Source organism: Chenopodium quinoa, unplaced genomic scaffold (genome assembly GCF_001683475.1).
Source record: "Chenopodium quinoa cultivar QQ74 unplaced genomic scaffold, ASM168347v1, whole genome shotgun sequence".
Lineage (NCBI taxonomy): Eukaryota > Viridiplantae > Streptophyta > Magnoliopsida > Caryophyllales > Amaranthaceae > Chenopodium > Chenopodium quinoa.
Genome location: NW_018744460.1, coordinates 825078 through 852718, shown reverse-complemented (window position 1 = coordinate 852718; position 27641 = coordinate 825078). Strand labels below are relative to the sequence as shown.

The 27641-nt window shown below is 35.2% G+C and overlaps 4 protein-coding genes across 4 annotated transcripts; 3 read left to right on the top strand and 1 right to left on the bottom strand.

The window, feature by feature from the left end:
• The first annotated feature begins 2579 nt into the window (after nucleotides 1-2579).
• On the top strand, nucleotides 2580-6378 carry LOC110697096 (probable methyltransferase PMT15). Its single transcript, XM_021874439.1, has 6 exons — nucleotides 2580-3278; nucleotides 4209-4419; nucleotides 4549-4846; nucleotides 5198-5587; nucleotides 5678-5755; nucleotides 6006-6378. Exons 1-6 carry the CDS (start codon nucleotides 2580-2582, stop codon nucleotides 6250-6252), a joined length of 1923 nt encoding a protein of 640 aa, XP_021730131.1. The 3' UTR covers nucleotides 6253-6378.
• A 736-nt stretch (nucleotides 6379-7114) lies between these two features.
• On the top strand, nucleotides 7115-10940 carry LOC110697095 (probable methyltransferase PMT16). The gene is made up of 6 exons (XM_021874438.1): nucleotides 7115-8289; nucleotides 8769-8979; nucleotides 9079-9376; nucleotides 9751-10143; nucleotides 10250-10327; nucleotides 10482-10940. Exons 1-6 carry the CDS (start codon nucleotides 7612-7614, stop codon nucleotides 10723-10725), a joined length of 1902 nt encoding a protein of 633 aa, XP_021730130.1. The 5' UTR covers nucleotides 7115-7611; the 3' UTR covers nucleotides 10726-10940.
• Nucleotides 10941-15521: 4581 nt separating this feature from the next.
• Nucleotides 15522-19425, top strand: LOC110697093 (probable methyltransferase PMT15). Its single transcript, XM_021874437.1, has 6 exons — nucleotides 15522-16325; nucleotides 17257-17467; nucleotides 17597-17894; nucleotides 18246-18635; nucleotides 18726-18803; nucleotides 19054-19425. The coding sequence occupies exons 1-6, from the start codon at nucleotides 15627-15629 to the stop codon at nucleotides 19298-19300; spliced, it is 1923 nt and encodes a 640-aa protein (XP_021730129.1). The 5' UTR covers nucleotides 15522-15626; the 3' UTR covers nucleotides 19301-19425.
• A 5274-nt stretch (nucleotides 19426-24699) lies between these two features.
• On the bottom strand, nucleotides 24700-26616 carry LOC110697352. Its single transcript, XM_021874734.1, has 2 exons — nucleotides 25659-26616; nucleotides 24700-25250 (listed from the first exon to the last, which is right to left on the bottom strand). The coding sequence occupies exons 1-2, from the start codon at nucleotides 26614-26616 to the stop codon at nucleotides 24700-24702; spliced, it is 1509 nt and encodes a 502-aa protein (XP_021730426.1).
• Nucleotides 26617-27641: the final 1025 nt, after the last annotated feature.

Sequence of the window (27641 nt, the reverse complement as noted above, 5' to 3'; positions counted from 1 at the left end):
TGTTTTTCTTTGACTCTTTGTAGGTACTCCGAGTAAGGGTGTTCTGCTGTTCCTTGCTTCTAGTTTCTTAATCAGTGTAATAACAATATTCCCATTTTACATCATAATTGTTACAATGACATACTTCTATTATAACTGATACAAGAAAGATTTGTGAAATCAACAAAAATAAGAATACAGATTTACGTGGTTCACTGACGATTAATTAGCTACGTCTATGTGTAGGTGAGATGAGAGTTTTATGTATCTTGAGAAAAATACATATTACAAAATAGTGGTTAGGTTAAATCTTAGCTGCATGCCTGCATGAGTTAGTTTATATAGGCCGGATTCTCAAAATAGAAAACGAAATTAGCTGAAAATAGGCCCAAACACACAATACCTTAGCAAATTGGGCGATTTAAGGCGTATTACAAGTTTATCACCATTTTGCACTACTATTTATTTCACAATAACTAAATAAAGATTAGAAATATAGAATAGATTGAAAAGTATACTCCAACAATATATTAGGAAGTACTCCGTAGTAATTAAAAAAAGGATAATAAAGTAATGTATAGTGTGTATATAATTTAAGGTTGTTAAACAAAAAAAGCATAATAAAAAGGTACCCATAATGAATATAATCTAATTAAATGATAATTTGTCCAAAATCAACTCATAAATAATTAAGCAAGGAGCTTATAATTGTCAAATCAGCTCTTAATTGTAAGTTTGGAATAAATGATGGTGTTTGTTCAATTACTAATCCTTTTAACATTTGCCAGCTCTATACTTCCTATGATCCACTATATTTCGCCGAGGCTAGCTAGTCCTATGCTCCTATGTATATATGGACGTATATATGGTCCTATGTAATCATGTGATGGGTTTATATGTGATTACAAGTCATGCATGCATGCAATTAATATAATGTACATACAATTGATTGACAATTCAAGCAATGCAAGGTAGTGGGCAAGAGTGACTTTATTTTTTAAGAATAACGTAGGTATGAGTACTTGCTTACGGAGTAGTACTTACTGGCCTTATTCAAACACTAATTACGCGTGGCATAAATAATTATACGATCTCAAACAATATTAAAACAAGCCATTCATATGTATGATATTGCAGTACTTAAAGATAATAAAAGTCAGTCAATATTTGACTCGGTAATTACATACCGTTTAATTAATTGGTTTCATGACTGTTCATTTAATAGCAAGATCAAATCTTGCTAAGAGTTATTTGAAAGTGAGAAATATAAAATTATCACATTTTAGAAAAAGTCATTACAGTCTCATAATAAGTTACTGTGTTAATTTTTTGAGCATCATCAATTCTTACAGTCTTCACACTAGATGGTTACTTGGGCCTTGGCTACTGGCTAGATAGATGAATAGTTGTACACTTGTACTAAGTGTTTATAGAGCAAATCTATATTAACAAGTCAATTAAATTAACCTAATGTATATGGACTATCTATGCAAGATTACTATGCGAAGAAACCTATGAAAAGATAGGCATACACAGTCATGCATAAAAGCTAAAAAGGGACGACACATATAATATGCACTTTTAAGCTCTATTTATCAATCCAAACTTAGCCCAATCTTCTTAATACAATACTTGAAGACTTTACCTTTATTACTACGTACTGTCTTCATTTCTTTTTTATTGATTACACATTATATTATCGCCCATTTTTATTTACTCTCTATTTGATTACAATCCTACAATGCATTTCTAATTTACAAGTACTTTCTTATCTAACACATAATGGTCAAAATCCACTTACTACCTTTTCTATCTAACTTTTAATTTATATAATTAATCTATTAGAATCCATCATCAATCATCATACAACTTTCACTTATATTTAAAACAAGGAAAAAATTGATAAGCTCAGAAAATCGGGTTTCCTTCAACCTCCGACCAATCACCCAAGATTTTCGCTTATCAAAACCAAATTTTGCTAATACTCTATTAAAGTATTTATCTTTTCTCTAATTCTATACACTTTATAATTTTGTTTATAAAAATTCATTTGTGTCAACTAGGTATGGAGTGTTATTAATAATTAATCCGTAATAATGTATGAATCATACAAAAACGTTAAAAGTGAATGTATTTCGTAATATTTTGCATTAAATTAAGATGAATGTTTTCTCCTATTATTTCAAATTTTAAACATTTATTGAATGGAGTAGCATTTTACTAGTAATACGTATATCGATAGATACAACTTTACGAGTAATGTTTTATTTTCCCCTTAAAAGCTATCAACATCACATAAAACTCACCCACAAATTGAAAACACACAAAAAATTAATACACCTTTTCACCATTTTCCAAAAACCTATAAGCTAGATTTTTACTTAATATATAACCAAATTCCCTTAAACTAACCATCACAAGATATTACATTTTTTTTTTTTTTTTTTTTTTGAAAGGAGATTTTACTTAATATATAACCACATAAATCAATATATAATCTCAATTTTATTTCAACATTTTCTTCTTCACTCCCTTCACCAATAAATACTCTCACTAGTAGAGAAATCTTATATAACAAAATCCAAACACCCAAAAAAAACATGGGAGGTTTAGACTCACCACACCACCCCACTTCAAAACCTTCTTCCTCATCCTCATATTGGAACAAAATAATCAAAAACACCAATAAACACAACATACTCACTTTAATTTCCATTGTTTTCCTATGCTCCTTTTCCTACCTCCTAGCAATATTGCAGGGCCGTGGTCGTGGCCCTGCCACCGCTACAACGTGTATTACCACCACTTTCAACAACATATACGGGTCGGGCTCACTAGACTTCGTTGCCCACCACACAGCGGACCACGAACTATCCACTTCAAGCCCGGCCCAAACACGGGTGTATCCCCCGTGCAACATCACGTACAGCGAATACACCCCGTGTGAGGATAAAAGGAGGTCAAGAAAATTCACAAAAGATAGACTGATATATAGAGAAAGACACTGTCCCAAAAAATTGGAGGTCCTAAAATGTCGGGTACCCACCCCAAATGGGTATAAAAGCCCGTTTAAGTGGCCCGTTAGTAGGGATTATGTATGGTACAATAACGTACCACATAAACATTTAACGGTCGAGAAAGCGGTTCAGAATTGGATCCGGTTCGAAGGTGACCGGTTCAGATTCCCTGGAGGAGGGACTACGTTTCCTAATGGTGCAGACGCATATATTGATGATATTGCTAAATTGATTAATCTTAATGATGGGTCTATTAGGACTGCCATTGATACTGGTTGTGGGGTAAGTTTATTTATTTTTTTTGTATATTCTATTATGATAATTATTTTTGTTTTGAGAAAATGTATTGATTAATTTTGTTGGAATGCTAGTGTATTTTGTGGGTGATTAAATTAAATTTTTGGAATTTTGTTATATTTCTTTTTTCTAAGGTAATGTATAATGTTATGATTGGTTAATAGTGGGTTACGTAAATTAGACAAGGAGGAATAGAGAAGTATGTGCATGTGGAATCTTTTGTCTTATGGTCCAGATTTTTGTGCTTGGAAGAATAGTCAAAAATTGGGGTGGCTTTTTTTTTTTTAATTTTATTATTCTTTTTCTTTTTCTCAAGGAGTAATAATTGGTGTGATGTTAAGTCCGGATTATTTTTGTTATTATGGGTATGTTCTCATCGTCTAAGTTTTACTAATATAATAAATGAAGTTTTATAATAAATTAAATGAGAATAACTTTCAATAAATACTTATAGAACATGGTCTAAGTAGCATGTTGAGTTTTGTACACGTACTATAACATTTACTTCACTTGTATGAGATTAATATAGAGTGATTATTCACTTGTATGAGATCGTCTTGTAATAGAATTTGAAAAGCAAAATGTGCAACTAATCAGATCAATTGAAATTTTGAAAAACACAATTTTGATTGTATGTATATATAACTATGCTGACAAATATCATTTGATCTGAATCTTAGTTGTATATGGATTTGGTACAAACTATCATATGATCAGGATCTTAGATATAGTATTTTTTTTTTTAATTTATTTTGAACAAATCTTAGCTATAGTATCATACCTGAGAGTATTTCATAGCATAGTCATATGCTATAGCATTCTAAATAATGTATCATACCATTAGTTACTTCAATTATTTAGAGAATAAACGATTTGATGGTAAAAAGTTAGTTAATTTAATTTGTTTACTAATAGGTAGCAAGTTGGGGAGCGTACTTGTTGTCAAGGAACATACTGACAATGTCCTTTGCACCAAAGGACACTCATGAAGCTCAAGTACAATTCGCCCTAGAACGCGGTGTTCCTGCTTTGCTTGGTGTTATTGCTTCTAAGAGACTCCCTTATCCTTCTAGGGCTTTTGACATGGCTCATTGCTCTCGTTGCCTTATTCCTTGGGATCAATATGGTACGAGTACTACAAGTATTGCATAAAAAAAATAAAAAAATCCTACTAGTGTCATTTAAAATAGGAATACCCATTACACATATTAATTTTGTTATGCTATTTGTCGTGTTTTGTATTATTTTGAAACAGATGGAGTATATTTGATAGAAGTTGATAGAGTACTTCGACCAGGAGGGTACTGGATCCTATCGGGCCCACCTATCCGATGGAAGAAGTATTGGAAGGGGTGGGAGAGGACCAGGGAAGACTTGAATGCACAGCAAACTAGGATTGAAAGTGTAGCCAAAAGTCTATGTTGGAACAAAGTAATAGAGAAGGGTGATATTGCTATTTGGCAGAAGCCAATCAATCACATGAATTGCAAACATAACAAGAAAGTTAATTCTATGCCACATTTTTGCCCTGCTTCGGACCCTGATCGGGCCTGGTTGGTCTTTCTTCCCCTTTTACTTCGTATTTGTCGCATATTTAGATGTATTAATCATTTTTCGTGTTTTAGACCATCTTTTACTAGAACTTAACGTTTAGCTTATACTTGTTACATTTTTCTTTATCATTGCGGACTTTAACTTATATAAGATGCAAATAATATCTTGTTTTTACTTTGACCATGAATTAATAATTTATGTTTGCAAGTTACTAATTTAATTTTACTCCGTATGATTTTACTAATCAATGATACATATGTGACTAGGTGACCAACTTATGAAGTTGTGCAACTAGTTACTTTTTGAAACATTCAGCATTGTGTTAACAATATTGTGCAACAAAATTTTAGGTACACAAACTTAGAGACATGTCAAATCCCTTTACCAGAAGTTTCGAAGGATGAAGAAGTTGCAGGAGGACAATTAGCAAAATGGCCTAAAAGATTAACTGCAGTACCACCAAGAATTAGCAGCGGTACTATAAAAGGGATTACCCCGAAAATGTTCCAAGAAGACATGGAATTATGGAATAGGAGAGTGTCTTACTATAAAACTGTGAACAACCAGCTAGGGCAACACGGAGGGTACCGAAACCTTCTTGACATGAACGCGAATTTGGGTGGATTTGCCGCGGCTTTGGTGGATGATCCTGTTTGGGTGATGAATGTTGTTCCTGTAGAAGCAATCAATACTCTTGGAGTCATCTATGAAAGGGGGTTGATTGGTACTTACCAAAGTTGGTAAGTAACAAAAATAAAAATGCATTATATATTTTATTTAAGTTTTTCTTTGATGAAAGTATAGTATAAACTGTGCAATATTTTTTGTAGGTGTGAAGCAATGTCTACTTATCCAAGGACTTATGATCTCCTCCATGCAGATTCTGTTTTTACACTCTATAATGATAGGTATGTATATCTTGTTGTAAATGTGTTTCCTCAATTCTACAGGTTAATTGATCACTTTTGGACCAACTCTATCCGAAAAGCCCAATTATATGCAAACAAGTTTCGGACCTTGCTATTTGGGCCCTTTGACTCTTGAGCCCAAAGTAGGCGGCTTTTCAACTCAACTTCTTACTTGACCTGTGATCAACTCTATACGTATCTATCGCATATAGTGGTTATATATCGCCATAATTTGGTCGATGTAATGCAGATGCGAGATGGAGGATATATTGTTAGAGATGGAAAGGATACTGAGGCCAGAAGGAAGTGCAATTTTTCGAGATGATGTCGATAATTTGGTGAAGATACAGAAGATAACAGATGCATTACAATGGGATAGTCAAATAGTAGACCATGAAGATGGCCCTCTTCAAAGAGAGAAAATTCTGTTTGCGGTAAAAACTTATTGGACTGCCCCTTTTAGCGCTAATGAACAGAATTCCAATTCTGATTCTTAGTACCTTTTTTTTTTTTTTTGTGTTTCACTCCAGGTTAAAATTCATTCTGTATTAAAAATGGGTAAATCCACACAAGTGAAATGAAAAAAGAGTTCTTTATACTCTATTGTCAGCTTAGTCCTTTTCCCTTATACGAGTTTTACGTGGTAACATTACATTGTCATCATGATGTTATCTTGAAAGTTGTGTAATAAAATTCAAGTTAGTTTTCTAGATTAATCAAAGGGGCAAACATGATACAGTCATACAGCACATCAGTTAGCACGTTGGGTTATAAACCGGACTTGGACCGCGTTTCATTAGAAAAGTCCAAATGATACTCCATATTGCCTAAAAATCTAAAATGATAAATAGTTTTATCCTATTTACCAGGTTGAGGCTTTGAGCAAAAGAATCAAATTCACACCAATATTCTATGTTAGTTCTTGCTATTTTTTTTTTTTTGCCCAAATAAAGTTAAGGTCCAAAATTTTGACTTCTTTCTTTTTTTTTTTTAAAAAAAAAAAAAAAAAACAAACATAGCTTTGACTTATTTGTATTATTAAATATTAATGGGTGATCACTGAGTAGGTTGACTATAATCTAAAGTCACGGAAGATATTGGCCTACTGCTATATACGTATATAGAGATTCATGGCCAACATTGGTGTGGTGGGCCTACGGGGTAGGTTAGCAACTCATGTGGGCCAAATTGCAAAACTCTATTTATTCACTTGTCTTATCATCTTGTTACTTCAGTTGATCCACTTTGCTCCATATTTTCACCCGGACCGGTTTTTAAACACCCTTAAATAAGAACGTCGACATTAATCAAACTCAGTCACATATCTTGTTAGTTTTGTCTTAATCTATAGATTTAGATTATTAAATTTTAATAATAGCTCAAAATTTTCAGCAGTACTCCCTCTATTTGGATTAAATTGATACGAAGCTAGTTCAAATTAAACGATCAAGTTGATAATGTTACTGATCAAATAAAATAATGAACTTTGAGACCATGATAACATACAGACATACACGTACTACTATACTAGCATAATGTTTTGGAAAGAAGGAATCTTAAAGTTTGTAGTTTAGTAAAATGTTACTGTAGTAGTCTTTTAGTGCTACAAGTTTTGCTATCCATCGATATTCTCAACTAGATTCAAATCAAATAAAGCTACATCTTTTATTTTATCTCGAACCATCACTACTCACTACTGTCTAGTCTTCACCAATAAATTCACCCTTAAGCACACCTTTTTCAAAAGTTAAACTACTTCACAACTCCAACATTATTTCACCACTTCCTGACCTTCCCTTACAAACAATCTCTCACAATTTAGGAAAGAGAAAAATAAATAAATAAATAAAAATTTCATGAGGGGTTTAGACACAACTTACAAGATTTTTCCTTTTTGGAGGAAAATCAATCACATCTATGCACTAACCATCGTTACAATCCTATGTTCCTCCTATCTTTTAGGCAGGTGGCAACGCGGCAGTGGTGAACCTTCCACCCCTGCCGCAATTGTCACCTGCACCACAAACAACCTCACTACCCCAACCCAAGTTCCCAAATTGTTGGACTTCTCCGCCCATCACGTGGCGGAGAATGATCCATCGATGTCCAAAGGCTCGGGCTTACTACAAACCCGAACCTACCCCTCGTGTAACACTAACTACATCGAATACACCCCTTGTGAGGATCCAAAACGATCGTTAAAGTTAAATAGAACCCGTTTAATGCATTTGGAGCGACATTGCCCAGCAAAAACGGAGCTCCTAAAGTGTCGGATACCGGCGCCATACGGGTATAAGAAGCCGTTTACGTGGCCCGTTAGTAGAGACTATGCTTGGTACAATAACGTACCACACAAAGAGTTAACCGTGAAGAAAGCGGGTCAGAATTGGATCCGGTTTGAAGGAGACAGGTTCAAGTTCCCTGGAGGTGGGACCATGTTTAGAAATGGTGCAAATGCATATATTGATGATATTGCTAAGTTGGTCAACCTTCAAGATGGGGCTATTAGAACTGCCATTGATACTGGTTGTGGGGTAAGCTTATTTATTTTTTATTTTTTTACTTTATTAATTTTTTAATTCAAAGCCTAATTATTTCAATTGTATAACTGTCTTTAGTGTTGTCTTTACACTTTAGATAAAGGAAGGTAAAGTAAGATGCTTGGGGAATTAGTTTAGACAATTGTCAAACTTTATTTGGTTCATTTTATCTTACTTAATGGTTTGGGTAAATTTATGTTATAAAAGGGTAAGTACCTATTTATGTTGATTTGTGGTAATTAGTTAATACTCCGTAACATAGATTTGAACAACGGAATACAAGTGTGCTTACAAATAAGTGAAAATAAGGTCTCGCCGTCAAGTGACTAAAAAAGTATATAAAGTACATTATACTGAATAATTGAACCTTCACGGGATTATGGAACAAAATCATGATAACATTATATAGAGAATTAAATAATGTGCGATTTAACTTTACTTTTGTTGTACCATGGTAATCTTACCATAAGTAGGTAGCTAGTTGGGGATCATACTTGCTATCAAGGAACATATTGACAATGTCATTTGCACCAAGAGACACCCATGAAGCACAAGTTCAATTCGCCCTAGAACGCGGCGTCCCTGCTTTGATTGGTGTCATGGCTTCTAAGAGGCTCCCTTATCCATCTAGAGCCTATGATATGGCTCATTGTTCCCGTTGCCTTATTCCTTGGGACCAATATGGTACTTTTCCCATCCCATCATATATTCGAGTATTATTGCAATATGTAATGCTACATTGTCTATATATATGTTGTTTTAACTGGTACGAAATATTGGCAGATGGAGTATACTTGATAGAGGTTGATAGAGTGCTCCGGCCAGGCGGGTATTGGATCCTATCCGGTCCACCAATTCGGTGGAAACGGAGTTGGAAGTCGTGGGAAAGGAGTAAGGAAGACTTGAATGCAGAGCAAAGTAGAATAGAGAATTTGGCAAAAAATCTTTGCTGGAAGAAAGTCATAGAGAAGGATGATATTGCTATTTGGCAAAAACCAATCAACCACTTCAACTGTAGACGAACACAAACTGATAACCCAAACCCACCTTTATGCCCGACTCAGGATCCGGATTTGGCTTGGTAAGTCCTTCCTTTCAAATTCTTACTTCGTAATTTTGAGTATGTAAATTTCATACTTAAACCGATTAGATAGTTGACATCCACACCACTTGTTTACCACTCTGTGGTTAGTTACATAGTAAATGTGAACATTGATATACAATTTTCAACTAATTAAACATGGACAAAGATTGTGTCCAAAAAAAGTAGATGAATTAGGTCATGCCAAGCCGCAAAAGTTTGACACAAATATGTGGTTGGTACAAAAATTTAGTTATTCCAATTAAAAACATTTTTGTACAACTTATTATAGCATTAGCTAGTATATTTCTTTATTTATTCTTGAAATATATATTGATCCTTGGAATTAACAATATTATCCAACAAATCTCTAGGTACACAGATTTGCAAACTTGTCTTACACCTTTACCAGAAGTATCAGCAAATCAAGAAGTTGGAGGAGGACAATTAGCAAAATGGCCAAAAAGATTGACAGCAATCCCACCAAGAATTAACAGTGGATCAGTTAATGGAGTAACCCCAGAAATGTTCCAAGAAGACATAAAATTATGGAAGAGAAGAATGTTATATTATAAGAAAGTGAATTATCAGCTAGGGCAGCCGGGAAGGTACCGGAACCTCCTAGACATGAACGCGTACTTTGGTGGTTTTGCCGCGGCTTTGGTTGATGATCCTGTTTGGGTGATGAATGTAGTTCCTGTGGAAGCTAAGGTTAATACTCTTGGAGTCATCTATGAAAGGGGGTTGATTGGAACTTATCAAAGCTGGTATGTGAAAATTAACATAGTACAATGTCACAGAGTAATTAGACTGCCCTAATTTTAGTGTTTTCTTATTGTAAGAGACTAAGAGTAATGTGATGTTTTGTTGCAGGTGTGAAGCTATGTCTACTTATCCAAGAACTTATGACTTTATCCACGCTGATTCAATTTTCACACTCTATAAAGACAGGTACGTAAATGTTACAAACCTTTTATTTGACAAAGTGTTACGTTATTTGGTTACATTCCCCTTAAAAACTTTTTTTGTCTAACATAATTTTCGTGTATACTATTATCCGAAAAGATATTGTAAATTTTTCTAATTGTGTCGCTTTGTGGTGCAGGTGTGAAATGGAAGATATTTTGCTGGAAATGGACAGGATTTTAAGGCCAAAAGGAAGCGTGATAATCCGGGATGACGTGGATGTATTAGTGAAGATTAAGAAGATAACAGATGCATTAGAATGGGATAGTCAAGTAGTAAACCATGAAGATGGGCCACTTAAAAGGGAGAAGCTCCTTTTTGGAATTAAAACTTATTGGACTACCCCTAACCCAACTCAACAAGAGCCCAATACTCACTCATAACCCAACATGAATATTTATACTTTTTCACTATGGTATAATGTAGTTTAGTAATTCATTTTGGTGTCCTAAATTTTATACTTTTTTATTAGTAACATCAAACATATATCAAAATTATTTTTGGTTGAGTTTGTTGATGAAATTAATTATGTAATGAATTTGTATGCGGTCAAATTCTTCTTTGATATGTGTGTCAAAAAAAAAAAAAAAAAAAATCTATTTTGATATGAACTCGTGCTTTGCCAATGGATATTTAATTCTAACCCCTAAAAAACGTTGAATATTTTTCACGTTTGGAGTATATTCATTGCAGTCAGTCAGTCAAAGTTGTAGAATGACTTTTTCACAATATTGATGCTTATCCTTTCGATAATTTAGGAATAAGATTAGTAAAGCACAATGGCGTAAATCATGTAACTACATACTTGACATAATATAAATGATAAAATAATATTTCGTATAATTTTTAAATTTTACACTAGTCGTTTGAAATATGAGTACCATAATATTTTAATGATTATATAATTCATAATTAACATATTTATTTCAAATAATAAATTATATTAATTTATTATTGATATTAATTAGTATTATCAACATTTTTTTTTATTTATCAAATTTTTAATTTCATTTATATAATTTTTATTTTTATTTTATAGTTTCTTAAAAAATATTTATTTTATGTTGGATTAAAATTTTCAAAATTTATATTTACATTGTAGATATTATAAGACTAATTGTGGTCATTTTATAACAGGAAAAAATGAACCAATCATATTATTATTATTATATATCATTAAAGGGTGTTGTTAAACGTCGCGCGTCGCCCTCATTCTACATACTAATATCCGTATTTTAACTTAAAGTCTTAAATAGACCATTTTGACCCCCTTTCCTTCTCACTCTCATCCAGCCATCACCTATTCACCTCTGAATTCTCCATTAAAGGTGGCTTATGAGCTTTCATCCATTGAACACACAATCATTCCAATATAGTAATAAATTATACATTTGCATCAAAAAAAGTAATACATCATGATTCCCAAATTATCACAACAATCAATATGACAAATTTTACGTGTAACAACATAAATTATTCCCCCGATATATGATTGAGACCTTTGGAAATCCATAATCAACAAAAAAATTAGGACTTTTAAGTTCAAAGACTTTGCGGCAGAGAAGCAAGGTGGGGGTGTGGAGGACTTTCTGATGGCGGCCGAGAAACGCCCAAAATTCTCATAAACCTCAGGTGAAAACGCCTAGATATCTCGTAACCTACAGGTGGGAACGAAAAATCCAAGCGTTTTCACCTGCGCGTTACGATATATTTGGGCGTTTTTTTTTTTTTTTTTTAACTAAAAAACTCTGAAGCCTCTGATGGTGGTGGTGTGGCTGGTGGCTGTTATTGTTAGTGGTGGTGGTTGGTGAGGAGATAGTGATAACGGTGGGGTTAGTAATTGGTGGGGGAGACGGTGGTGCTTCAATGTGGAGAAAGTCAGAAGCTGCTTCAATGAAGTTATGAAGGAAAAAGCTCATAAGCCCACTTTAATGGATGATGCTTCAACGGAGTAGAAAGCTCATAAGCCACTTTCAATGGGGAATTCAGGGTTGCCAATGAAAATGAGAGTGAAAACAAGAGGGGCAAAATGGTCTATTCAGATTAAAATGCGGGCATTAATATGTAAAATGAGGGCGACATTTAACGCTTCATTTAAAGTAATATGGTAGTCTGTAAATTATCCTAGATAGGGAGTACATAACTAAATTAGAGAATTAAGGGCCAAACCCCTTAAACCTAGAGTAATTGGGAAATAGAAATATAAATTCATTGAATTGAGATCAAGTTTTAAATTTAAAAAAAAAAAAAAAAAAAAATCACAAGAAATATAGTACCAGTACAAAATACTAAGATAAGATAAATTGCTTGCAAAGGTTCATAATAACACAACTAAAATTCTAGAAACAATAAACTCTATACTGAATTTATCATGATAAAGTTTGTTCTTAAGTAGTATAGTGTTTAAATATAGTAAATTAAATTAATCTCCCATAATGATGTCTCTCAACTAGGAAAATAAAGAAACCATATAAATACTATATTGTATTTTTAATTAACTGAATTAGAATAGTCATTTTCATTCAAGCTATAATTTTCATCTCTATGTTTTCTGATGTATAGTTACAACTTACAAGTTGATCGATCAATTAAATTTTACTAGTATATGGGTTTGGAGAAACATGCGGGAGCCACTTCTTTTGTTTCATGCACGTTTACATTCCATGTTGGATTGTCATGTCTCATGTCTTTCAGTTTAGCCACTTGTTTTTCTTTGACTCTTTGTAGGTACTCCGAGTAAGGGTGTTCTGCTGTTCCTTGCTTCTAGTTTCTTAATCAGTGTAATAACAATATTCCCATTTTACATCATAATTGTTACAATGACATACTTCTATTATAACTGATACAAGAAAGATTTGTGAAATCAACAAAAATAAGAATACAGATTTACGTGGTTCACTGACGATTAATTAGCTACGTCTATGTGTAGGTGAGATGAGAGTTTTATGTATCTTGAGAAAAATACATATTACAAAATAGTGGTTAGGTTAAATCTTAGCTGCATGCCTGCATGAGTTAGTTTATATAGGCCGGATTCTCAAAATAGAAAACGAAATTAGCTGAAAATAGGCCCAAACACACAATACCTTAGCAAATTGGGCGATTTAAGGCGTATTACAAGTTTATCACCATTTTGCACTACTATTTATTTCACAATAACTAAATAAAGATTAGAAATATAGAATAGATTGAAAAGTATACTCCAACAATATATTAGGAAGTACTCCGTAGTAATTAAAAAAAGGATAATAAAGTAATGTATAGTGTGTATATAATTTAAGGTTGTTAAACAAAAAAAGCATAATAAAAAGGTACCCATAATGAATATAATCTAATTAAATGATAATTTGTCCAAAATCAACTCATAAATAATTAAGCAAGGAGCTTATAATTGTCAAATCAGCTCTTAATTGTAAGTTTGGAATAAATGATGGTGTTTGTTCAATTACTAATCCTTTTAACATTTGCCAGCTCTATACTTCCTATGATCCACTATATTTCGCCGAGGCTAGCTAGTCCTATGCTCCTATGTATATATGGACGTATATATGGTCCTATGTAATCATGTGATGGGTTTATATGTGATTACAAGTCATGCATGCATGCAATTAATATAATGTACATACAATTGATTGACAATTCAAGCAATGCAAGGTAGTGGGCAAGAGTGACTTTATTTTTTAAGAATAACGTAGGTATGAGTACTTGCTTACGGAGTAGTACTTACTGGCCTTATTCAAACACTAATTACGCGTGGCATAAATAATTATACGATCTCAAACAATATTAAAACAAGCCATTCATATGTATGATATTGCAGTACTTAAAGATAATAAAAGTCAGTCAATATTTGACTCGGTAATTACATACCGTTTAATTAATTGGTTTCATGACTGTTCATTTAATAGCAAGATCAAATCTTGCTAAGAGTTATTTGAAAGTGAGAAATATAAAATTATCACATTTTAGAAAAAGTCATTACAGTCTCATAATAAGTTACTGTGTTAATTTTTTGAGCATCATCAATTCTTACAGTCTTCACACTAGATGGTTACTTGGGCCTTGGCTACTGGCTAGATAGATGAATAGTTGTACACTTGTACTAAGTGTTTATAGAGCAAATCTATATTAACAAGTCAATTAAATTAACCTAATGTATATGGACTATCTATGCAAGATTACTATGCGAAGAAACCTATGAAAAGATAGGCATACACAGTCATGCATAAAAGCTAAAAAGGGACGACACATATAATATGCACTTTTAAGCTCTATTTATCAATCCAAACTTAGCCCAATCTTCTTAATACAATACTTGAAGACTTTACCTTTATTACTACGTACTGTCTTCATTTCTTTTTTATTGATTACACATTATATTATCGCCCATTTTTATTTACTCTCTATTTGATTACAATCCTACAATGCATTTCTAATTTACAAGTACTTTCTTATCTAACACATAATGGTCAAAATCCACTTACTACCTTTTCTATCTAACTTTTAATTTATATAATTAATCTATTAGAATCCATCATCAATCATCATACAACTTTCACTTATATTTAAAACAAGGAAAAAATTGATAAGCTCAGAAAATCGGGTTTCCTTCAACCTCCGACCAATCACCCAAGATTTTCGCTTATCAAAACCAAATTTTGCTAATACTCTATTAAAGTATTTATCTTTTCTCTAATTCTATACACTTTATAATTTTGTTTATAAAAATTCATTTGTGTCAACTAGGTATGGAGTGTTATTAATAATTAATCCGTAATAATGTATGAATCATACAAAAACGTTAAAAGTGAATGTATTTCGTAATATTTTGCATTAAATTAAGATGAATGTTTTCTCCTATTATTTCAAATTTTAAACATTTATTGAATGGAGTAGCATTTTACTAGTAATACGTATATCGATAGATACAACTTTACGAGTAATGTTTTATTTTCCCCTTAAAAGCTATCAACATCACATAAAACTCACCCACAAATTGAAAACACACAAAAAATTAATACACCTTTTCACCATTTTCCAAAAACCTATAAGCTAGATTTTTACTTAATATATAACCAAATTCCCTTAAACTAACCATCACAAGATATTACATTTTTTTTTTTTTTTTTTTTTTTGAAAGGAGATTTTACTTAATATATAACCACATAAATCAATATATAATCTCAATTTTATTTCAACATTTTCTTCTTCACTCCCTTCACCAATAAATACTCTCACTAGTAGAGAAATCTTATATAACAAAATCCAAACACCCAAAAAAAACATGGGAGGTTTAGACTCACCACACCACCCCACTTCAAAACCTTCTTCCTCATCCTCATATTGGAACAAAATAATCAAAAACACCAATAAACACAACATACTCACTTTAATTTCCATTGTTTTCCTATGCTCCTTTTCCTACCTCCTAGCAATATTGCAGGGCCGTGGTCGTGGCCCTGCCACCGCTACAACGTGTATTACCACCACTTTCAACAACATATACGGGTCGGGCTCACTAGACTTCGTTGCCCACCACACAGCGGACCACGAACTATCCACTTCAAGCCCGGCCCAAACACGGGTGTATCCCCCGTGCAACATCACGTACAGCGAATACACCCCGTGTGAGGATAAAAGGAGGTCAAGAAAATTCACAAAAGATAGACTGATATATAGAGAAAGACACTGTCCCAAAAAATTGGAGGTCCTAAAATGTCGGGTACCCGCCCCAAATGGGTATAAAAGCCCGTTTAAGTGGCCCGTTAGTAGGGATTATGTATGGTACAATAACGTACCACATAAACATTTAACGGTCGAGAAAGCGGTTCAGAATTGGATCCGGTTCGAAGGTGACCGGTTCAGATTCCCTGGAGGAGGGACTACGTTTCCTAATGGTGCAGACGCATATATTGATGATATTGCTAAATTGATTAATCTTAATGATGGGTCTATTAGGACTGCCATTGATACTGGTTGTGGGGTAAGTTTATTTATTTTTTTTGTATATTCTATTATGATAATTATTTTTGTTTTGAGAAAATGTATTGATTAATTTTGTTGGAATGCTAGTGTATTTTGTGGGTGATTAAATTAAATTTTTGGAATTTTGTTATATTTCTTTTTTCTAAGGTAATGTATAATGTTATGATTGGTTAATAGTGGGTTACGTAAATTAGACAAGGAGGAATAGAGAAGTATGTGCATGTGGAATCTTTTGTCTTATGGTCCAGATTTTTGTGCTTGGAAGAATAGTCAAAAATTGGGGTGGCTTTTTTTTTTTTAATTTTATTATTCTTTTTCTTTTTCTCAAGGAGTAATAATTGGTGTGATGTTAAGTCCGGATTATTTTTGTTATTATGGGTATGTTCTCATCGTCTAAGTTTTACTAATATAATAAATGAAGTTTTATAATAAATTAAATGAGAATAACTTTCAATAAATACTTATAGAACATGGTCTAAGTAGCATGTTGAGTTTTGTACACGTACTATAACATTTACTTCACTTGTATGAGATTAATATAGAGTGATTATTCACTTGTATGAGATCGTCTTGTAATAGAATTTGAAAAGCAAAATGTGCAACTAATCAGATCAATTGAAATTTTGAAAAACACAATTTTGATTGTATGTATATATAACTATGCTGACAAATATCATTTGATCTGAATCTTAGTTGTATATGGATTTGGTACAAACTATCATATGATCAGGATCTTAGATATAGTATTTTTTTTTTTTAATTTATTTTGAACAAATCTTAGCTATAGTATCATACCTGAGAGTATTTCATAGCATAGTCATATGCTATAGCATTCTAAATAATGTATCATACCATTAGTTACTTCAATTATTTAGAGAATAAACGATTTGATGGTAAAAAGTTAGTTAATTTAATTTGTTTACTAATAGGTAGCAAGTTGGGGAGCGTACTTGTTGTCAAGGAACATACTGACAATGTCCTTTGCACCAAAGGACACTCATGAAGCTCAAGTACAATTCGCCCTAGAACGCGGTGTTCCTGCTTTGCTTGGTGTTATTGCTTCTAAGAGACTCCCTTATCCTTCTAGGGCTTTTGACATGGCTCATTGCTCTCGTTGCCTTATTCCTTGGGATCAATATGGTACGAGTACTACAAGTATTGCATAAAAAAAATAAAAAAATCCTACTAGTGTCATTTAAAATAGGAATACCCATTACACATATTAATTTTGTTATGCTATTTGTCGTGTTTTGTATTATTTTGAAACAGATGGAGTATATTTGATAGAAGTTGATAGAGTACTTCGACCAGGAGGGTACTGGATCCTATCGGGCCCACCTATCCGATGGAAGAAGTATTGGAAGGGGTGGGAGAGGACCAGGGAAGACTTGAATGCACAGCAAACTAGGATTGAAAGTGTAGCCAAAAGTCTATGTTGGAACAAAGTAATAGAGAAGGGTGATATTGCTATTTGGCAGAAGCCAATCAATCACATGAATTGCAAACATAACAAGAAAGTTAATTCTATGCCACATTTTTGCCCTGCTTCGGACCCTGATCGGGCCTGGTTGGTCTTTCTTCCCCTTTTACTTCGTATTTGTCGCATATTTAGATGTATTAATCATTTTTCGTGTTTTAGACCATCTTTTACTAGAACTTAACGTTTAGCTTATACTTGTTACATTTTTCTTTATCATTGCGGACTTTAACTTATATAAGATGCAAATAATATCTTGTTTTTACTTTGACCATGAATTAATAATTTATGTTTGCAAGTTACTAATTTAATTTTACTCCGTATGATTTTACTAATCAATGATACATATGTGACTAGGTGACCAACTTATGAAGTTGTGCAACTAGTTACTTTTTGAAACATTCAGCATTGTGTTAACAATATTGTGCAACAAAATTTTAGGTACACAAACTTAGAGACATGTCAAATCCCTTTACCAGAAGTTTCGAAGGATGAAGAAGTTGCAGGAGGACAATTAGCAAAATGGCCTAAAAGATTAACTGCAGTACCACCAAGAATTAGCAGCGGTACTATAAAAGGGATTACCCCGAAAATGTTCCAAGAAGACATGGAATTATGGAATAGGAGAGTGTCTTACTATAAAACTGTGAACAACCAGCTAGGGCAACACGGAGGGTACCGAAACCTTCTTGACATGAACGCGAATTTGGGTGGATTTGCCGCGGCTTTGGTGGATGATCCTGTTTGGGTGATGAATGTTGTTCCTGTAGAAGCAATCAATACTCTTGGAGTCATCTATGAAAGGGGGTTGATTGGTACTTACCAAAGTTGGTAAGTAACAAAAATAAAAATGCATTATATATTTTATTTAAGTTTTTCTTTGATGAAAGTATAGTATAAACTGTGCAATATTTTTTGTAGGTGTGAAGCAATGTCTACTTATCCAAGGACTTATGATCTCCTCCATGCAGATTCTGTTTTTACACTCTATAATGATAGGTATGTATATCTTGTTGTAAATGTGTTTCCTCAATTCTACAGGTTAATTGATCACTTTTGGACCAACTCTATCCGAAAAGCCCAATTATATGCAAACAAGTTTCGGACCTTGCTATTTGGGCCCTTTGACTCTTGAGCCCAAAGTAGGCGGCTTTTCAACTCAACTTCTTACTTGACCTGTGATCAACTCTATACGTATCTATCGCATATAGTGGTTATATATCGCCATAATTTGGTCGATGTAATGCAGATGCGAGATGGAGGATATATTGTTAGAGATGGAAAGGATACTGAGGCCAGAAGGAAGTGCAATTTTTCGAGATGATGTCGATAATTTGGTGAAGATACAGAAGATAACAGATGCATTACAATGGGATAGTCAAATAGTAGACCATGAAGATGGCCCTCTTCAAAGAGAGAAAATTCTGTTTGCGGTAAAAACTTATTGGACTGCCCCTTTTAGCGCTAATGAACAGAATTCCAATTCTGATTCTTAGTACCTTTTTTTTTTTTTTGTGTTTCACTCCAGGTTAAAATTCATTCTGTATTAAAAATGGGTAAATCCACACAAGTGAAATGAAAAAAGAGTTCTTTATACTCTATTGTCAGCTTAGTCCTTTTCCCTTATACGAGTTTTACGTGGTAACATTACATTGTCATCATGATGTTATCTTGAAAGTTGTGTAATAAAATTCAAGTTAGTTTTCTAGATTAATCAAAGGGGCAAACATGATACAGTCATACAGCACATCAGTTAGCACGTTGGGTTATAAACCGGACTTGGACCGCGTTTCATTAGAAAAGTCCAAATGATACTCCATATTGCCTAAAAATCTAAAATGATAAATAGTTTTATCCTATTTACCAGGTTGAGGCTGTTGATTTAGGGACAATTAACCCTGTCGAAGGGGAAGAAAACCTTGAACTAATGCTGTGTGGGAAAATTTTGACGGATCGATCGTATAATTTTGATGCTTTCAAGAAGACTATTACAAATATTTGGGCTCCTGCCCATGGATTAGCAATGAGGATGCTATGCCCTAACCTTTTTACGATCCAACTGTTCCATTGGAGAGATAAGGAGAAGATCTCGGAAGGTCGTCCATGGTGTTTTGACAATATGCTAATTCTCTTGAAGGAGGCGGAGGGCGATGAACAACCGGAGGAGGTGGAGATTACTCTATCACCTTTCTGGGTTAGACTTAAAAATTTACCCTTCAATAGCAGATCAGATGAGTATGTGAAAGCTCTAGTTAGGGATATGGGGAAAATTCTGGAAATTGAGGAAGACGTGCTTGTGTAACACCCTAGAAATTCCTTTTCGTTAAAATACCCATTTTGCCCCTTTTAAAATACGAAAAAGGAAAATCTAAGACATTACCGCCACCATGAAAACGCACAACAAGAATTAAGCTTATTTCTGACGAAAATTATCCGTCAAAAAATAGGGCATTTCCGTCGGAAATGACCATTTCCGACGGAATTCCGCCGTAAAATGTCTGTCGGAAAACCCTTCGTCGGAAAAAAGGTCGTTTCCGATGGAATTTTCGACGGAAAAAAGGCGTCGGAGCTTGGTGGCTGGGGGAAAGGAAATGTTCGACGGACTGGAAAATCCGTCGTAAATAAAGCATTTTCCGACGGAAACAATCCGCCGGAAAAGGGGGAATTTTCCGACGGAAAAATCCGCCGGAAAAGAGGGAATTTTATGACGGAAAAATCCGCCGGAAAAGAGGGAATTTTCCGACGGAAAAAATCCGCCGGAAAGGGGGAATTTTCCGACAGAAAAAATCCGTCGGAACAATGAGGATTTCCGACGGAAAATAATCCCCACTGTATTCCGTCGGAAATTTTTTTATTTTCTATTTTTTATTTTTTGCTTCCACTTCCCCTCTGTATATTGACCTGTTCTTCGCTACTGTAATCTGTTTAAAACATAATAAAATTTCATTTGAAAATAAATCAATCAATATAAATTAATAATTATAATTATTACATTCAGTTTGGTTAAATAACCTACATTGTATCTCAAATTATGTACAATACGTGAAAAGAAACAAAAAGCTACACGACGGGAAAAGAAGTCGGGCCTCCCCCACAACCGGGGTCGTCGTCCCAAGGGTCTCGCGGCTGCGGCGGCATCGTCGTGAACACGTGAATGGAGTGTTGAGTCCGGTCATGCGACTCAACATCTCGTCCATCATCTCTTTGTTCCTCCGCTCAAGTTCCGCCATTTGAGCCTACACTTGAGCTTGTACCTGGGCCTGCACTTGAGCCTGTACCTGGGCCTGCATTTGGGCCTGCATTTGAGCTTGCACCCGAGCCTCGATCTCAGCCACAACAGACGACGGCGGGTGGTACTGCTGAGAGGACCCAGATCCTCGGGACTGGGATTGATAGTACAACTCAGTACCTCGACCAAGCCCCCTTACTCGGCCTTTCTTGTTACGCCCGCCTACTGCATCCCAGTACAATTCATCCTGGCTTTTGGAAGACTCATGACTGCTTGCTTCCTCAACCATTTTATGATATGTTTCCTGCAGAAAATTGACGAGATATATTAAGAAATAATGATGTTTCAAGAGAAAAGGGGCCAAAGAGGGTTCTACCTTGCCTATTTTTCACATTTCTTATCAAACTAACCTATAACTTGCACTAACATACCAATATAGCCTAGTTACAAGTGTTCATGCATTGAAAACGAACCTTATAAGCATTTCACTAAGTTTTGGGACAGTATTCGTGATTTTCAAGGGAAAATGAGCCAAAAAGGGTTCTACCTTGCCTATTTTTCACATTTCTTATCAAATTAACCTATAACTTGCACTAACATACCAATATAGCCTAGTTACAAGTGTTCATGCATTGAAAACGAACCTTATAAGCATTTCACTAAGTTTTGGGACGGTATTCATGATTTTACCAACATAGCCTAGTTACTGAATTTAAATTTTAGCGACATTAAATTAATGAATTTATTACCGCAATCTCCTTGGACTTTTTGTTTGCCGGAACCTTTCGTTTTCCCGGCACATCCTTGAAGTGCGTTTTCAGGAACAGATCAGCAGCGGATGGCAGTTTCCCTTGGTTTTCTACTGCCTTTGCACATAAACACAAATAAATCACATTAATATGTAAACTTAATTACTGCAAAACCAAAAACAACAATTCTCATATACTGACCATCCGTTTTGCATGCTGTACGGATGATACGGAACCCTGGAGGTGGGTTGCCTCCACTTCATTCTCCATGGAACCGCCTCTTCGGTTCAGCTTGTTCTGTGTGGACCGCTTCTTGTACGTGTCATCAGAGTCAGGAATCTCCATCATCTTCTTGTGCACTTCCTCTGACACCCAATACGGTCTCACACCTTTCATCTTCTTCGTGACAGTGTAAAACATGTCACGAAGGCGGGTACCGGCCCGAGCTTTAAATGCCGATCGTACATGACTGTCCAGCTCCGGTGACCACGTAAATTTTTGCTGCAAAATCAAAACTCGTAAAACGTAACAACAAAAAAATTTTCAAATAAAATAATACACAATTGTATTGGTACATACCCTGAACAAGTTCCACCAATGACTTTTCGTGGCCTCGTCAACCTCTCCATAGTTCCTCCAAGGCGCCGTATAGTGCCCCTGGATCGAACCGGAGACGGCTTTCTTCACTATTTGGTCATCAACCTGTTTCAGAACAACAAAAAGGACGTTAGTAGCTTTTGATAATTAGAAATACGAACCACGAAATGCATTTAACATCTGATCTAATATTCTTACTAGAGCGTGGTCGGGTCTAGGCGTGGCACTAGATCCCCTCCTGCGTGCTCTGACTGCCCTGAGCTCCGGGGCTGTGACAGATCCTCATGCTGAGTAAGCGAATCTGGTACCTGAGTGTCACCCAGACCCTGAACAGTCTCAGAGTCATCCTCAGCGGTCTCGGGGGCCTGCTGATTGTCTGACACATGGTACGAGGGGTAAGGTTGAGATCTTCGCGTCTTCCTCCCCGAGCTATCTCCCTTTCTTCCTCCGGCCATGCTTCCCTACAAAACAGTTCAAGGGCATAATATACAGACATAAATAGGTTAACAGTTACATTCCTCATATCAATCAATACAGCTATTCATTACAATCATTTATTATAATCAATAATACTTTTCATTACAATCACTAAATACTCATTACTATCACTATTGCGATCACTACTGTTATCATCGGTACTATCATCAAAAACAACAATGTCGTCCTCATCCTCGTCACTGCCCTCTTCGTTGTCACTTGAACCGACGCTTGATTCGTCTTCAGAAGCAAACACAATATCATCGTCCTCACCCTCGGAGACAACAAATGCATGACCATCGTCACCGTAGTCTGGGATATCAGTTGGTGGGCAGAGTGTACTGCATTCCCGTGTTTGTGTTCCTTGCAAGAACTCCGGGTCAACAGGAGCATCCACAACGGACCTTGCCTGCGTTTTAAATACAGCCCACCATTGAAACCGATCACGTTTGAGGCTCGGATATAGTGCATAATATACCTGACCAACTTGGTAAGACAGCACGAATGGGTCATATTTGGGGAATTTCTTAGTGTGATTCACGTCAACAAGCTTGTATTGTTCATGTATGTTCATACCCCTACCACAGTCCATCCAACTACACCTAAACAAGATGGTCTTGTATTCACGGATCACACCAGTGTAGACAACTTCAATAATGTCTTGTAACATGCTAAAATACTCTCCTCCATCTTGACTGGACACACACACACCGTAATTGATCGTGCCCTTATGTCTGTCATAGTCTTGCGTATGGAAATTGAAACCGCTAACAAATATTCGGCTCCAAGTGCGAACTTTCTTGAACAGACCCATAGCCAAAGCTTGCAACACATCAGATCTTGGTTTCTCTTCAGTTACCTATTAGTGTTAGATAAAATTAAAATACATCATATTTGGATTATTAAAATTGAGTTGGATTGTACATACAGAAGTCAATAATTATCCCTATATTTGAGAGTGGTCTGACCTTGTCCCTAAACCAATTAGGGAACTGTGTTTCGAATGTCTCCCATACAACTTCTCTACGCAAAGTAGGACGGGTGCTAAGAATATGGTCCTCAAACTTCCTGCTACGATAGCAAGAACTTGTTAATGACCGTGAAACTCAGTACACGTGATCATATGATGGAAACAATTTAGTTACTGTGGATTACCTTTCATATTCACCTAATATGCCACTGTTTGATAAAACAAATAAGTGTGCACGTTGAAATTCCTTTTCATCTAACCACCTCAATTTTCCCTCAGTTGACACACGACCGGTGTCCTCCGTAAACAGTTCTGGGATGTCATTGGTGTCGAGGGAGGTGTCAACATCAGCATTCACATTCCGACCCAGATCTCGTGTTTTTGTGTCAACTGACGGCTGGAAGTAATTTGAGCAGAAATTTGATATCTCCTTAGTTAGGTAAGAGCTGCATATCGAACCTTCAACACGAGCCTTGTTGCCAATTTTCCGTTTTATATGGTTCAGGAACCTGAAATTAAAGTATATTATGATTTTAAACGGTGAATTTGTGATTGCTCAACAACTAAATCAAGGGTTCATTACCTCTCGAATGGATACATCCATCGATACTGCACAGGTCCAGCTAACTTTGACTCGTACGGTAAGTGAATGGGTAAATTCTCCATGGAGTTGAAGAATGCAGGTGGAAAAATCTTCTCCAGTTTGCAAAGGATCTCGGCAATGTTCTTTTCCAGCTGTTCCATGTCACTGACTGTGATTGTGTAGCAACACAAGTCTCTAAAGAATTGACTGATCTCTGTAATTGCATTCCAGACATGAATAGGGAGCAATTCTCTCAATGCGACAGGTAATAACCTCTCCATGAACACGTGTCAATCATGGCTTTTCATTCCGTGTATTCTACACGCCTGCAGATCTACACATCTGCTCAAATTGGAGGCGTAACCGTCAGGGAATCGCAGGTCACGAACCCACTCACACAAAACCCTCCTCTGACCCTTATCGAGGCAGAATGTGGTCTTTGGCATGACCTCATTCCCTCTGTCATCAGCCTGTACATGAAGTTGAGGTCGCCTACAATATTTGGCAATATCATTTCTGGCCGAAGGTGTGTTAGAAGTTTGTCTTCTCACATCCATTACAGTGTGAAATATTTGATTAAAGAAGTTTTTTTCAATGTGCATGACATCTAAGTTGTTACGAATCAACAAATGCTTCCAATACGTAAGCTCCCACAAGCAACTTTGCTTGAACCACCCTTTCTTTTCCTTTTTCAACTCTTGCAGTGATTCAAGCCCATTGGTGGCCCTCGGAAGGTCTTTTACACATTCCCAAAGTTCCTCCCCTGACATGATGTGCGGCGGTGAGCCTTTTTCAACTCTGTTTATGCAAAATGCTGTTTTACTTTTTCGGAAAGGATGATCTGCAGGAACAAATTGACGATGACAATCAAACCACGAAACTTTTCCGCCATGCTGCAATCAAAATGCCTTGCTTTTTTCCATGCAGTACGGGCAAGCCTTCTTACCAGCCGTGGACCATCCAGACAACATACCATATGCAGGGAAGTCACTAATGGTCCATAGGATGGCTGCTCTCAAATTGAAATTTTGTTTCTTTGATATATCATAGGTACTTGCGCCAACTTCCCACAACTGTTTCAGCTCTTACATCAGTGGTTGCATGTACACATCTAAATTTCCCTTCGAATTTTTGGGACTAGGGACTATCAGTGACAAGAACATGAACTGCCTTTTCATACACATTGAGGGAGGCAAATTGTATGGGGTCAAAATCACGGGCCAACAAGAGTACTGACCCCCGAACTTACCATGAGGAGCAAAACCATCTGTACACAGCCCTAGTCGAACATTCCGTGGATCCGAGGCAAGTTCTGGGAAGAAGGTATCAAGCTGTCTCCAAGCTTCAGTGTCACTAGGGTGTGCCATCATGCCTTTGACACGAGGATTATTTGCATGCCAACTCATTTCCTCTGAAATGTTCTTCGTTGCAAACATCCTTTGCAACCTAGATGTGATCGGGAAATAAAATAACGCATTCTTTGGAACCAAGCTGCCTTTAAAAGTTCTTTTGTATCGATCACTGCCACACACTCTACATGTAGGAAGCTCAGCATCTTCTTTCCAAAACAACATACATCCCTTAGGGCATGCATGAATCTTTTCATGCGGCAGCTCCAACCCCTTAACAACCTTCTTAACATCGTAGAATGTCTCACCCAAACGGCTGTTGCCAGGGATCGCTTCTGTCAACAATGAAACGAACCCATCAACACACCTGTGCGAAAAATTGTACTCACACTTTAAGCTAGTAATTCTTTCCGCCACCTCCAAAACTGACATCGAACTCCCTTCATACAATGGATGTTCAGACGCCTTCAACAAATCAAGAAAACGCTTTGCTTCAGCGTTAGGCTCCTCCTCTTCAGTACCCGATCGATCATAATTATGACCAACAACATCCATAACCATATCACGATATTCATTTGATTGGCCTTCTACTGAGGATTCAGGTAACCCTTCCCCTTGACACAGCCACTCCCAGTAACGAGGAGTGAATCCCTTACTGTACAAATGAATTCTTACTGTGTTCGGATCTTGAAAACGTCTATTATTGCATTTAACACAAGGACACCTATATTCATTCTTTGCAGTCTTACGATGATCTTCGCAAAACTGTATGAATTCCTCTACCCCTTTCAAGAACTCAGGCTTAATAGAACGCCCATCCAATCTATCATACATCCAGCTCCGCTCTCTTCGTTTCATGATTCTAACTTCAACGGGTATATATCTAAGCGTATGATTATGAAAATTATTCATTTCAAACATTTTTAGAATATTGAAACACTAAACTAACATATATACATTATACTAAACTAAACTAACATACATACATTATACTAAACTAAACTAACATACATTATACTAAACTAAACTAACATATATTATACTAAACTAAACTAAACTAACATACATTATACTAAACTAAACGAAAGTAAACTAACATACATACATTATACCAAACTAAACTAACATATATTGTACTAAACTAAACAAAACTAAACTAAACTAAACTAACATACATACATTATACCAAACTAAACTAACATACATTATACTAAACTTAACTTAACTAAACTAACGTACATTAAACTAAACTAATAACATACATTATACTAATATAAACTAAACTAATAACATACATTATACTAATATAAACTAACATACATTATACTTAACTAATATACATTATACTAAACTAACATATACATTATACTAAATTAAACTAAACTAAACTAAACTAAACTAAACTAACATATACATTATACTAATAAACTAAACTAATTAAACTAACATAAAAACATAATTAACATATCAATAACCAACATACATTATATTAAAAATTAAACTAACATAAAAACATAATTAACATATCAATAATCAACCTACATTATATTAAAAATTAAACTAATAAACTAACATACACCTTACATTAACATTAACATTAACATTACATATTAAAAATTAAACTAATAAATTAAGATAAACATTAACATTAAAAAAACTAACCGGATTATTAATGTCGGGTTCGTGATTTTGGGTTTTTGGTTGTGGGTTGAATGGAGCGTGAAGAGCAATGGAGGAATGGGCGTGAACAACAATGGAGGAATGAAGAGGCGTGAAGGACGAAGGAATGAAAAAAACCGGGAAAAGTGAAAACGAATGGAAGTTTTCTGATTTTAGATCCGCAAATCTTCCGACGGAAATTTCCGTCAGACAAAATGGTTTCC